Below are 14,536 nucleotides of genomic sequence, written 5' to 3' on the forward strand. Positions count from 1 at the left end.
TGTGTGTGTGTGTGTGTGTGTACCTCTGTGTGAGAGAGAGTGTGTGTGTGTGTGTGTGTGTGTGTGTGTGTGTGTGTGTGTGTGTGTACCTCTGTGACAGTGTGTGCAGCAGCTGTTTGCGGTTCTCGACTCTCAGCTTGTTGGTTTTGTACTTGGGCTCCTCCGTTAGCTCCATCAGCTCCATGACCTGCAGATTTCCACAGACAGCAGAGAGTGAGTGGGAGAAACATTCTTCAAGCCAGCTGTTTCCATGGTAGCACGTCTGTGTCCGTACAGGTAAACGGACTCACCTGGCAGACTCGGACAAACTGCTTTTCATTGCCTGCAGCCACAACGATGTGCCCGTCTTTGGTTTTGAAGCCCTGAAAGAAAAACACAAAACATGAAAACAGCGACGTTTCAGTCTGATAGAAACCTCTGACAGCACGCTCACAATCACACACGTCTAACCTCTGACAGGCTCTCACATTCATGTCCATACCTCCGCTCAGCTTGTGTATAATCCAAAATGATGATCATGAGACAAATTAATAAAGCATGAATATTACTGCAGCTAGACTTCCTCCAACATAAATATGAACGTGTTTTCTCTTGTGCAGAAGTTGAACGCGCTCCCCTCCATCTCTTCACAGGTTACTGCATGAGTGATGTGGGCACCGCCTTAAAGCTGATGGGACACCTCCGACCTCATGTCTGCTCAGTTTTTGTTTTTCACAGGTTCAAAGTGAAAAGATGCTGGGACTGAGCTGGACTTTACCAACTACATCGATGTGCTTTAGGTCAGGTTTTTTTTCCCTGTAACATGTTTGTGTTGTGCTGCAGATGGCAGGGACAGAGCACGAGAGAAGAGCAGAAATTCGATACACTAACATATGATCAAAGAAATAAGTTTCAGGACTCCGCCAGAACAACTTCTCAGATTTCTTCATGGTGCACCTCTGGGTGAACATCTGTCCTAATGTGGAGAAATGAGTAAACTGATTGATATTCACTCACAGGTACTGTGGTGAGAACAAAATCAGACAGTAACTTTGCTTTTACACTTATCTTTACACATCTGTGATCAAAACAATCTGAATGCTGGTCCAGAAATGAACAGTTTCATTTCCAGGAAGTGCTGCAGAGGAAACTGAGGCAGTGGAGCAGGACGCAAATCTTCTGGCTTTGTTCAGAACTGCTTGGTCACAGGAACAGGCTTGGCTCACACCAGCAATGATTCTCTGGTGTTACTTCACTTTGACTTTCGTTTCCTGGATTGGGGGATCCAGGACTTTAGGAAGTTCTGAGGCAGCAGACGCTGACTTTGTGCTGCCGACTGTGGGGAATAAAATCATTTTCATTAAGTCGATGCTTCCCAGCAGGTAGATATGAAATTTACTCTGATTAAATAAAAGGTGGTGAGATCATGAAGGATCAGCGTTAATAACCCGAAACCCACCAGAGGAAACCTCCTCAAAAGGCCAGCCGGTGGAGGCCTTCCTCCTCCTCCCCACTCATCTTGTCCTCCTCTTCCTCGCTCACTGAAGTGCCTGTAATAAAAACTCTTCACCACATGAAAGCAGCAGCAGAGCAGCTGTCATACATCACAGCGCACACACTCGGCGGCGGCCACGTCCCGCTGCGCTGTGTGTGCATTCAGACCACTAACCCCTCAGTCACACTGCTGCTTTGCTTTCATCTCACCCTCCAGGGAATTGTGGGTAATGCAGTCCACACGGGGCTGCGATGGGACATTCACCCACAAAACCTCAAACAGTCCTCAGAGAGGTCGCAGCGGGCGGCTTCTGCCCCCTGCTGGCTGCAGACCTGAAGCTGCTGACCTTCACATCTTTACATTTTTTAATTTTTAGGCTCCTCCAGCTGCTAGTTTTAGTTTCACAGGACATTTCCTGATGTTCCACAGTTGCTGCTTTCCTCTACTGCACATGTGCCAAACACTGCAGTTCCCCTGAAAAATATCGCACAACGGACATAACGTGATGTTGTTCCCTGACCTGTCAATGGGGGTTCAGAAACAGCGGAAACAATACAACCAGGTAAAACAGCTGCTCCGTGAACTGCACATAAACTTCGGATTGATCTTCCCAGCAAAAATGAGGATTTTCCACCATTGCAACAGGCTCCTCTTCCACACACCAGCGAAGGTGGAAGATTTCATACGGAAAGTCCGGCAACAAAATGAGGGGTAAATTCACGCCCACTCCGAAACACTACCACATCTAAAATGTGTAATTCTGATGAACAATTTCAGCTCAGACTTACAGTGGCTGTTGGTGTACAGGTATGATATAGGTGGCCTTAGATATGTTATGTTCAAATCTTTTCATTCATGTACATTATGTGGCCACTTTTTCAGTTAATATGGACGGATTTAACAATAGGACGTTTTTTTAGCTCCTTTTCATGGATCTGATGCATAACCAAGCTGCAATAACTTTGGGGGGGAAAGTTCTGAGATCTCCACAGGTGGGAGGTCTCTGGGGGGAGTTTTTTGTTCATAAGAGTTCATCTTCAAAGTGCAGTGCTCTTGAAATAACAATTTGCGAGTTCCGACAGGGGAGACAAGATGTAGTCAGGTTCAGAGTAATGAATAGAATTAAACAATATCACCCAAAGATAGTCTTTATTCAAGAAACACACTTACTTGCGAGTGAAATTGCTCGGATAAGAAGGAGATGGCCAGGTCAGGTTTTCTCTAGCCACTTCTCAACACATGCTAGAGGGGTGGCAACACTCATTCATAAATCATTGCCCATGTGTATTAAAAACCCCCATCTTGGACCCTGCAGGGAGATTCATCATCATACAATGCTCCGTGTTGAACCAAGACTTAATCTGCATCTAAAGGTCAAAGGTCACTCTTTCGAGGATGCCAATGTTCACATTTTGGACAGAGAGGACAGATGGTTTGAAAGAGGAGTGAAAGAAGCCATTTATGTCCACTGTGAGCGACCATCTTTGAACAGAGGCGGGGCTTACGACACCAACTGTCTGCCATCTATAATCCAGTTTTGAGTTCCCTCCCCAGACGCCTTAACGCCCACTCACATCCTGGGCCATCTGACCTCAGGAATTCACACGACAAGGTGGGGCCAGGTTTCACAATGAGCTCACCCGAAACCCTGGCTGATTGTGACCTACACCCGCTTTCACACCTTGGCTCATGTGATTAGAGGATCATCAGGGGATCATTTTGTCCCTCTTTGGGGGGGATACTCCCACTGGGTTTAAATCTGGGACTCTCGGCCATTTGACCTTAGAACTGAAGAAGCTTCTCGGATGAGAGGTGAAACGTCTTCAAGCAACTTAAAGAAGTCCAGACGCTTTTCTTTGCAAGCTCCTTAGACTACGATGACCTGGATGACTGAGAACCTTCACAGACAACCAAGACTTAATTTTAGGTAACTTATATGGCCCTAATATCGATGACCCCAGCTTTTATAACAATCTATTCCTCTGCTTGAAGACGTTTCACCTCTCATCCGAGAAGCTTCTTCAGTTCTAAGGTCAAATGGCCGAGACGCAACAACGTTGTCATCCCCTATGTAGCCGGTGTATCAGAGAAACTCAGGAGAGTTTTCTCCAAGCACGACATCCCAGTGTACTTCAGACCCAGCAACACACTCAGACACAAACTGGTTCACCCGAAAGACAAAACTCCAAAACACAGACTTAACAACGTGGTGTATGCTGTACAGTGCAGCGAGGAATGCCCAGACCTCTACATTGGAGAGACCAAACAGCCACTTCACAAGCGCATGGCACAACATAGAAGAGCCACCTCCACAGGACAAGACTCAGCAGTTCATCTGCATCTTAAGGATAAAGGTCACTCTTTCGAGGATGCCAATGTTCACATTTTGGACAGAGAGGACAGATGGTTTGAAAGAGGAGTGAAAGAGGCCATCTATGTCCACTGTGAGCGACCATCTTTGAACAGAGGCGGAGGTTTACGACACCAACTGTCTGCCATCTATAATCCAGTTTTGAGTTCCCTCCCCAGACGCCTTAACGCCCACTCACATCCTGGGCCATCTGACCTCAGGAATTCACATGACAAGGTGGGGCCAGGTTTCACAATGAGCTCACCCGAAACCCTGGCTGATTAGGTACCACACCCGCTTTCACACCTTGGCGCATGTGATTAGAGGATCACCAGGGGGTCCTTTGTCCCTCCTTGGGGGGGAAACTCCCACTGGGTTTAAATCTGGGACTCTCGGCCATTTGACCTTAGAACTGAAGAAGCTTCTCGGATGAGAGGTGAAACGTCTTCAAGCAACTTAAAGAAGTCCAGACGCTTTTCTTTGCAAACTCCTTTGACTACGATGACCTGGATGACTGAGAACCTTCACAGACAATCTATTCCTCTCTATTGCAGCTCTTCACGGTGAGATAATCATTGGGGGGGGGGACTTCAATTGTACCCTAGAGCCTAAACTTGATAGATCATCAGGTTTGGACTCTTCCCATCCAAAATGCAGACAAGTTATACAACATTTTATGTCTGAATTGAACCTTAAAGATGTATGGAGACTAGAAAATCCAACAGGGAGAGAATACTCCTGTCATTCAGCCAGTCATAATAGTCGCAGTCGCATAGATTATTTTCTTATCTCGAACTCTCTTGTCGCCAGAATTAACAGCTGTTCATATAAAACTGTGCTTATATCTGACCACTCATTAACCATGCTTAACTTTTCAGCTAGAACAGCTTTTAGACGCAATCCTATTTGGCGTTTAAAACCACACTGGGTGCATAACCAAAAATTCTTGGAATATGTAGGCAAAAATATTGATGACTATTTCTACTTTAATAAATCCAAAACTACAGGCTCAGTTAGATGGGAAGCCTTTAAGGTTTTTATACGTGGGCAGATGATAAGCTACACCAAAACCAAATCAAATAAACATAACACTGAGATGTTGGACCTCGAAGGTCAAATAAAAGAAGTGGAACTGGAGATAAACCTAAATGACTCTAAAGAAAAATAACAAAAACTTTTAAGACTAAGAGCAAAATATGATAAATTAACTACTGACAAAGCCTCAGCAGGACTATTTAGACTGAGACAGACCTACTATGACCAGGAGGAGAAGGCAGGAAAACTTTTGGCATGGCGCATAAAAACGCTACTGAACGAACAAACAATAAACGAAATTAAAACTGCAGATGAAAACACCACAGATCCTCAAAGAATCAATGAACTCTTTAAACTCTATTACTCACAACTATATACGTCAACAGGAGATGCGACCCCAGAGTCACTAGAGTCCTCCTTTGACTCAATAAGCACCCCTTCACTCTCTGAAGAAGCTCGATGTGAATTAGACTCTCAGTTATCTATGAGTGAACTTTCGACTGCAATTGACAAATTAAACAGGAAAAACTCCCGGCCCAGATGGAATCCCACTAGACCTGTTCAAAATATTTAAAGACAAATTAGTACGCCCTCTGTACGACATGCTAGCGGAAAGCTATGATTTAAAAGAGCTTCCCCCCTCCATGCGTAATGCACTTATAACGGTATTCCCTAAGCCTGGGAAACCGCCTACAAAATGTGAATCTTACAGACCAACTTCACTAATAAATTCTGACGCCAAGATAATAAGTAAAGTACTGGCAAATAGACTTGAACGGTACCTTCATCTTCTCGCTGACACTGACCAGAACGGGTTTGTAAAAGGCCGGCTAGCGCAACATGATATTCGCAGAGTACTGAATGTAATTTACTCAAATTCAGAACATCCAGACATGGCTCTGCTTTCCTTGGCTGCAGAAAAAGCTTTTGATAGGGTCGAACATAACTATCTCTATAAGGTACTGTCTCAGTTTGGCTTTGGCAGTTACTTTATGACCTGGGTCAAAATATTATATAATAAACCTATAGCCTCAGTTAGAACCAACAACATCATATCTAGACCATTCTATCTAGGTACAGGTACACGCCAAGGCTGCCCCCTTTCGCCTCTTCTCTTCGTCCTAGCAATTTAACCATTGGCTATTGCGATAAGGAGCAACCAAAATATCTCTGGCATCAGAACAAATAATATGGAGTCCAAAATTGGATTATTCGTGGATGACATTATTTTAATGCTGTCCAAATTAAAGAGCTCAGTTCCCCAGCTACTCAAAACAATTAACTCCTTTGGCAACATCTCTGGTTATAAAAATTAATGAATCCAAGTCGGCCATCCTCTTCTTTAAACATTCTGAAAGAATTAAATCACCTATTCAAACAATGTTTCAAGTTGCCAGAGACAAAAATCCAAAAATCCCAAAATCAATGATTTGGTACATGCAAATTACTCTCCAACAATCAACTCTGTTATTGACTCAATCAATAGATGGTCTATGCTGCCAATCTCTCTGATTGGACGGGTAAATATTCTCAAGATGAACGTTCTCCCAAAATGTCTATATCTCTTCCAACCCATTCTTCTCAGCCCTCCAGATGACTTCTTCACAAAGGCAAAAACAATTATTCCAAATGAATTTAATGAATAAAGACGAGCCAGACTGCGCCTTTCACTACTATATCTCCTGTATGACAGGGGAGGTCTGGGTGTTCCAAACCTCAAATGGTACTACTGGGCTGCCCAGCTCTCTGCAGCCTCATGCTGGTTTTCAACGACAACCGTAAGGTAAATTTAGAAAGGACAAGCACTACCCCCTTACCGCTCAGCACTTACGTGTACTCTGCAAAACATAAAGATCTGATGAAAGATACATCGAACCCCTTTGTTAAAAATACCATCCGTGTCTGGTTCGATGCACTCAAGTTTAAAAATGAAACACCAGCACTAGCCCAATTCTCGCCTATCTGGGTCAATAAGGCCTTTGAACCTGGATGGAAAGATTTGGGTTTTAAAATGTGGGCCGTCAGAGGTCTGTGCAAAGTTGCAGACCTATTTGACAAGGACACCCTAATGTGCTTTAATGACTTAACACAGAAGTTTGGCATTCCAACCAAACATTTCTTCAAATTTCTTCAAATCAGAAGCTTCATTTCAGAAACTCAAAAATCCCTCTAAACTCAGAGGATATAGCAATAAACCATCAGCTGAAGAAGGGTTTAATATCCCGTTTTTACAGCAACCTCAGAGACGGCTCTCAAACATCCTCAGAAAAAGAAAGATTTGCATGGTGTCAAGACTTAGAGTGTAGAATAACTACAGAGGAATGGCAAAAGCCTGCTTGAAAGCCCAAACACAATCTATAAACACCCAATTTAAACTAATCCAGTATAAATGGCTAATGAGAACATATGTCACCCCAACATTATTAAACAAATTTGACCCCACAACTGCGGACATATGTGTTAAATGTGGGGGAAAAGGCACACTGATGCACTGCCTGTGGGAATGTTCAGAAATCCAAAAGTTTTGGAAAGAAGTTTTAGATGTAATTGCGCATATTACAAGTGTTAAGCTGAATCTATGTCCTAAACTATGTATCCTAGGGATTTTCCCCGCTGAAATCCAGCTGAGCCAAGTTCACCAAAAAACCACAATCTTCTGCCTGTTACAGGCAAAATATAGCATAGCCAAAGCATGGAGATCCATTACTAGACCACACTTGAGAACTTGGTTGTCGACACTGTCAAAATCCCTTGCTTTGGAGAAACTTACGTCTATGATTAAGGGTAAACATGCTTCCTTTAGAAAAATGTGGGGAAATTTTTTGTCATTTTTGGAATGTGAGGAGATGATCGATAGTGAACAGACATGACTATATCCATTTAATCTGTATGGGAGACGTAGTGTTGTGGTTGTTGAAGAGAACCTGGGGGGCTTGCGGGTGCTGTTCAATGGAAGGGCAGGAGGTGGAGACGTGAAACTAGATGGACTGGAACTGAAGAGGACACAGCTTATCGCTGCAACCGTTGGGTCGGATGCCTCTCTAACTAACCTGACACCTGTTGTCTCACTGTGTTATACCTGTTCTTGGAGCACTGTCTGTTCCCCTTGTTTTTTGTTTTTGTTTTTTGCAACAATATCTGAATGTATCTACATGGGCAAGTGTGTATAAATATCTGTGTGTTTTCCCACACTGTTCATATACGATGTGTATACATTATTATTTCATACTCAATTTTTATTGATTTCCTCTATTTTATTTTAATTCTCTCTGTTCTTGTTGGTTAAAATACTTTTGGAAAAGCAATAAATAAATCTTTGGGAAAAAAAAGAAGTTTCTCTCATGTGCTGTCTTGTTTTCATTGTTTAAAGTTTTATCCTAAAACAAATGTAAACATAAATTCAGAATTAGATTCTACAGCCTGGACGCGCTGTAGCTGTGAGTGCAGCTGTCGTCCTGGACGTTCTGCTTCTCCGACGACTCGTCTGCAGACAGATTACAGTCAGAGTTCAACCTCCGATCCTCTGAAGTCTCCTCTCTGGCACGGACGATGTCTCTGTTTTTTTGAAATTGAACCATCTCAGAAATCAGATGTGAACTTAAAAAGCGTCGACAGGGGAACGGATGGCTTCTTCAGCTCTAACATCTTCCTCGCAAAGCCGCAACCACAACACCAGTAATTCTGTTGTTCCGACTGTCGTGATCTCCGGAGACCCCGTCGGCTCCGCTTTCATCTCTGGCGGCTTTGGGGTGGGAGGAGGGTGAGGGAATGCTGCATTGTGGGTAAGCCGGTTCACACGAGGATTAAAACAGTGTCGGACGATAAAGCTGCGGCTGGTTAGAGATGGTGACCACAAGAATCGAGCCGCCAGCGGAAGGAGAAAACATCACGCACTGTGTGTGTGTGTGTGTGTGTGTGTGTGTGTGTGTGTGTGTGTGTGTGTGTGTGTGTGTGTGTGTGTGTGTGTGTGTGTGTGTGTGTGTGTGTGTGTGTGTGAGAGAGAGTCATGAACCTCCATAATAACAGCAACATCTCCCTCGGGCTGAGAGTCAGTAATGTGAAGCAGACTGAAGGCGGATAGAAAACACGAGTGAATGTGAAGAAGTTCTTTATTTATTTATTTCTACTTATCTGACAGTAATAACAGTTAATGGTTCATTTTATTGAAATGAGTTCCAGGAACCCGAAATGAAGAAAACATCAGAGTAAAGGACTTTTAAAGATTCAGGTGGCTGGATGCATTCAGGGTCCAAGCGTGGGGTCAGGTTCAGTTACACCTGAATGTTAAATCTGAGGGTTATCTTCCAGTTTTACAAACCTCAGCCAGGGTTTGAGCCGTCACTGAGAAAGCTTCATGCCAAAGAAATCAGTTAAGACTTCAGAAGAATTTAATGCTCACAAAGACAAACATACAAAGTTATCTCAGCTTTTCCATGTGTGAAGGACTGCAGAGGGAAGCATCATCAAGAAATCCAAAGACGGTCACCGAGAACAGACCAGGCAGAACGAAGCAAAGATTTCAAAACTAGTGAGTCTAAAGAGCCCAGAACAACTGAAGAGACACTCGTGGATGACTCAGCTGAGTCGGGAATCGCACAGGGATGCACTGAGAGGATGCAGACCGGGAAATAGTCCACTTCTGCATGTCAGACTGACGTATGCTGACCAGATTCTACAGACTGCAGTGTCCTTGGGTCAGATCAGATGAAACTAGAGCTCTGTGCACAGAGTTTGGAGAAAGGAGACGGGCTACGACCCAAAGGAGCGTCCCCACAGTGAAGCACAGCGGCGGCAGTATGTTGTGGTGACACTTCAGTGGCTGGGAATCTCATCGAGGTGGGAGGAATGATGAAGATAGAAGGATGTGTGATCGCTCAGGAGAGCAGTGAGAGCTACAGCAGACGACTGCAGGCTGCAGCAAACAGGACACGCCGCTGACCGTTAGCATCAGGGAAGCTAATACGTTTTGTTTTTTGTGAAATAATTTTGGTTTTGCTTGCAAAGTAAAATAATGTAAGCAAACAAAATGAAACTGGCATGTTTGGAAAAGTTGTGTTAAAAATTCCCCGTTCTGATTAAGAGCACTTTTAGAAACACTTTTAAAAATACTCAAACAACAAAAACAATACAAAGAACTGCAACACGTTAAAGAGACACGAGCCTGATCCAAGTCAATGCATCGTTACTTTAAGACCTACCACAGAGCCAAGTCTGCCAGAGCTTATCTTTATATTTTACATGCTGTAGGGCCATTTCTGGGAGCATTTCATAGTTGCTATACATCAATACAACAATTATAGCCCCAATTTTAATAAAATGTTTGCATTAAGTTCATAGTAACTACATAAATTGCAAAAAAGTGCATTAAACTACAAAAAAATTCATTTTTGTTTTTTATTTGCATATTTCTAGTTGCAGAAATTTCAGAGGTTTATTCTTTAAAACTGTAAATACAAAAAAGTTGCACAAAACAGTTTCCAACCACAGGAAATTTATTTTGAGTGTCTTCAAAGTTTTATTTTTGAGATACACCAATTTTTATATACTGCAGGAAAAACCAAAATAAATATTATAATGCTAATTTGCAAAAAAGCAGAACATGCATCGAAATAAACTATTTCCAACAATCTGAGTTCTAAGCATCCCAGAAACTATTCAGAAAAGCATGAAGTCAAACATGACTTTGAAAAACACCAGTACAGGCTTATAAGGCCCTGAAGGTAAATAAAAATACATTTTCCGTGAAAATGACGTCACTTCCAGTTTCGGGCAGGTCATGGCGGACACGTGATAGTTCGCGCTGACGTCTATTCCAACGCAGGAAGTGTTATGAACAGCTGATCGGATCGGCAAAGCGTGTTTCTGGAATATTTTGTTTATGTTGCTGCAAGTGCTTTTTATGAAATCTTTGCAAAGCTATATGTGGAAGGAAACCGTGACCGAGGACAAGCTGATGGCATAAGATGTAAGTACAACTCCTCCAGTTTCATTTGCAAAAAAAATTATTGCTCTAGCTTACGTGGTTGCAGTTGTACAGGGATTTAAAAACAGTTACGCAAAACGGAGCGTGCCTGCTCAGACCGGTCTTAAAGGTTAGAAGCAGGTTAATTATCGGAGATGCTCTGACTGATGCTGTTGGAGTATGTAGAACATAGTTTGGGAGCTCGTCCGGGATCTACTTTAACCTCCCTGTAAATCTGCCCATTGCCACGCCCACCTCATCATTAAGTATTCTTGTCAGCTCAAAGATGATTTTTAAAAGTCTCTGAAACAACTTTGTGCTGCCTGAACAGCAGTTTACAGTTCAATATGAAACTCCATAAAGCAGGAGCGTTTCCAGCTGCTGCTTCTCTAAGCTTTATTTAGTTTTATATTTTAATCAGGGTTTCCTGCATGGTTTGGTTTGTGTTCAGTCTGCATCTGCGGATTTCCATCCAGCCAAAACCCCGAGCGCTTTGAACCCTGCAGAAACAGATAATTCACATTTAACGACACCACAGAGAAGCCGAGGCAGAAGAGAAACAGCTCTAACTCTGCTCTCTCGTGCTTTTATAAACCTTCCAATGTGATCAGGAAAAGAAACTGTCATTTGTTACGGTGACAGCCTCGAGGATGGACACACTCTGCTGATATCTGGAACCAACGCGATGGCCTCAAAGAGACGTTTGCGACCTTTAAAGCGGTTTAAGACAAAAAGTGTAACATGAGCAGAGCCGTCTGTGTGGTTGGTTTAAGGAGGAAACATGTGTGCGGACGCTGAGCGAGAGAGCTGGAAATCACTTCACAGGCGACAGTGTGACACAAAACGTTTAAGATGACACTAATCACTTCTAATTGTCCATCTGATTTATGGCTCAAAGCTCGTCCTGCTCGTGACGTTAACGCTCAGGACTTCCTCAGATCTCAAACAGCTCTTCCTCTTCCTCTGACAACGCTCACGTCTGAGACTGTCGTATATTTGGATGTTAGAAGCTCTTAGAAAACTCTCAGATCTGTAAATCTGCACCAACAAAGCTGGAGGGTGTGGCCAGAGAGAGGGAGGTCAGAGCGTGCCTGCTGCCGCGCTGAGACAGGAGTGTTTTTAGAGCCGCTCGACCCTGAAAGTGTAATTCAGCCCATCTTAGTCTGAAGGAGTTTCTGGCGTCAGAGTCGTGTGTTCCTCCCGCAGATGCAATAAAGTCTGTTAATAATAAACAAGCTCACAGTCTCCTCAAGCCTGGAGGAAAACTGTCAAACACACCAGAATTACAGCTGCAGAGACGCTCAAAGAGACACCAGAGAAGAAGAGCCACACAGTCAGCTGGCTCACGGCTCGCCGACCAATGACGCGCTTCGATCGTTCGGCTGAGGCGCGTTTTAGACGCTAAACGCTGTTAAACCATAACATCGCACTGACAGAGGAGCGGACACGTTTGTGGTAAACTCTGGTTGGTAAACTTTTAATATCGAAAACAAGGAAGTAAAACACAGACTCTACTGTAGCTACATGTAAGTGCTGCTCTTAAATGTTCCTACAGTAGAGTCTGTGTCTCCTTTCCCAAAGGTTAAAGGTTAAACCATAACACGGCCCGTGCCCTGAGAACTACAACATGCTTACCATGTAAGACAGAGAAACACCAGGAAATGACACCATCCTTACATTTACTTACAGCATAATTATTCCTTTGGTTCCTATCAAACCTGATTCCAGTGCAGCCACCTGTGAGTGTAACAATGAAACTTAAACTCTATGTAATTAGGAAGGACTGACCTTTGCTGTCGTCGTCACAGCTGAGAACATTTCGATAAGCTGCCCTTTTATCACCTCATCATTATTTAATATTCGTGCATCACTTTTCAGTTTTCTTCTGTTTTCCTGACATCACTGTTTTATTCTTTTATTATTATTTAACAATGTTGATTGATGTTATATTTTCTGAGGTTTTTTCTGTCTTTGCTTTTCTCTGTGTTGTAGGTGTAATATCAATAAAGTTATTGTTAGATAGTGGCCAGTTGAAGGTGTTACCTGGTAAGGTACGATGCTCTCGTGGGCCGTCCCCCAGCGCCTCGCCTCCTTCCTTGCATTCAGGTAGTTAGCAGCAATATGGCTGAGACAGGAAACCTGAGAGAGAGAGAGGCGGCAGTTACACCTGAGCTCGGTCACACGGACGCTAACAGCTGATCTCTCCTCAGTGTGTACACCCAACCTCCCCCTGCAGCTGCTGCAAATATCAGCAGTGTGATAAAGGCACAGCTCACATCATGGATCACACTTACAAACATGATGATGAAGCAGCGCTGCAGAGTTTAACACAGTAACCGAGTCTGGAAACATCACAGTTAGTCAGGGTCATAAATTTATAACACAAGACAAAACAATTATTTTCTCTCCATTTATTCCACTGTTTCATAATCACTGTGACGCTCCACAGCAGTGTCACAGTCTCTGTGGACCTGCTCACCTTCATTTCACCAGCAGGTAACAATGAGGTTAAAGCTTCTCCAACGTCTTCACCGACACACCTGCCTCAGCGAGTCACATGATGCTGTGAGGAAAGGTGTGCGTGCTGCTCACAGACACCTGAAGGGTCACTTCAATATTTTCCTTCATCAACTTGAATGAAAGAATCTGCACTTCAACCACATCACGATCACCTGACTCAAACAGAGACGCTCATGGACGGTTTCTGTTGTTCTTCTACAGACGAAGCTTCAAGGATGACCCCGCCCCCCTGCCCCGGGTCAGGTTCTTACCTTCTTATCAAACTATTCTTCTGCATGACACTGATTTCCTCTGACACACCACGACTGCTTCAAGCTGAGCTTCAGACTGTTTGACTCTCTGGTGCCTGAAGCTTTGTGGGACCCGCAGGCAGCTCGCAGCGATTCCATCCCCCCGACGCTCAAACGCTCCACACGGACTCGGATCAGAGCGCTGTGCGCGCTCATTGTTCGCGCTGCGGCCGGCGTGCCTGTGGTCGCAGCACTTCAGACAGGAATGCAGAGAGGGGGATTGTGGGTATTTTATTTGTAGCAGCCCCAAGACTCGACCGCAAGGATCAGAACCTCACGGCTTTGTTAACCAATCACAGGAGGCGTGCTACAGATTGGTGTATGCAGTCATATTTTATCGACACATCAATCTATGTCACTCTCATCCTTCATCGTGAATCCAGACTTCAGGTAACATTTCTGTTCATAGGTTACATTTAAAGGTTGGAGTTCAGGATCTATTTAACAACTACTTCAGTCCACATCAGCAAAACGACCTTTGAGGAACAAGTAAGAAAAGCTGAGTCCCATCATGAGTGATGATTGGCTGATGATAGTCCATCTGCAGCGTGGAGGTCGGCTTCAGTCTCGCTGAGCTCAGACCTGGGCGATGCCTCCGGTATGAGCCGTGTTGGCTGCTGGTTGGTGTTTGTTGGTGACGTTTATAAATCTTCTTGGCAGGTTGGAGCTGAGGAGCACGGACGCTGCTCTGGTCCCGCATGCTGGACCAAAACTCAGCGAGACACAGTTTAACTTTTATCCATATGTCGTCCCATCATCTGTCCCTTTCTGTCCATCTATTGTTCTCCATCACTCTGAAAGACGACCCCGCTGAGCTGCGCTTCAGCGTTTTCAGGCCGAAGCAGCTGTTTCTTCGTGTTGTGTTTCTAAACTTTCTAAACTGCAGACTAAGTTTCTCTCTGGAG

General features: G+C 43.9%; 1 protein-coding gene across 2 annotated transcripts in view; it reads right to left on the bottom strand.

The window, feature by feature from the left end:
- Positions 1–14,536, bottom strand: part of sugct (succinyl-CoA:glutarate-CoA transferase) — a 77,148-nt gene that overhangs the window by 55,571 nt on the left and 7,041 nt on the right. For both annotated transcript variants that reach the window (XM_039617130.1, XM_031741594.2), the window contains exons 9-11: positions 12,865–12,960; positions 291–362; positions 90–187 (exon numbers count right to left, since the gene is read on the bottom strand). In XM_039617130.1, coding sequence (XP_039473064.1) covers positions 90–187; positions 291–362; positions 12,865–12,960 — 266 coding nt within the window. The remainder of the gene's footprint in view (positions 1–89; positions 188–290; positions 363–12,864; positions 12,961–14,536) is intronic.

Source organism: Oreochromis aureus, linkage group 9 (assembly GCF_013358895.1).
Source record: "Oreochromis aureus strain Israel breed Guangdong linkage group 9, ZZ_aureus, whole genome shotgun sequence".
Classification (NCBI taxonomy): domain Eukaryota; kingdom Metazoa; phylum Chordata; class Actinopteri; order Cichliformes; family Cichlidae; genus Oreochromis; species Oreochromis aureus.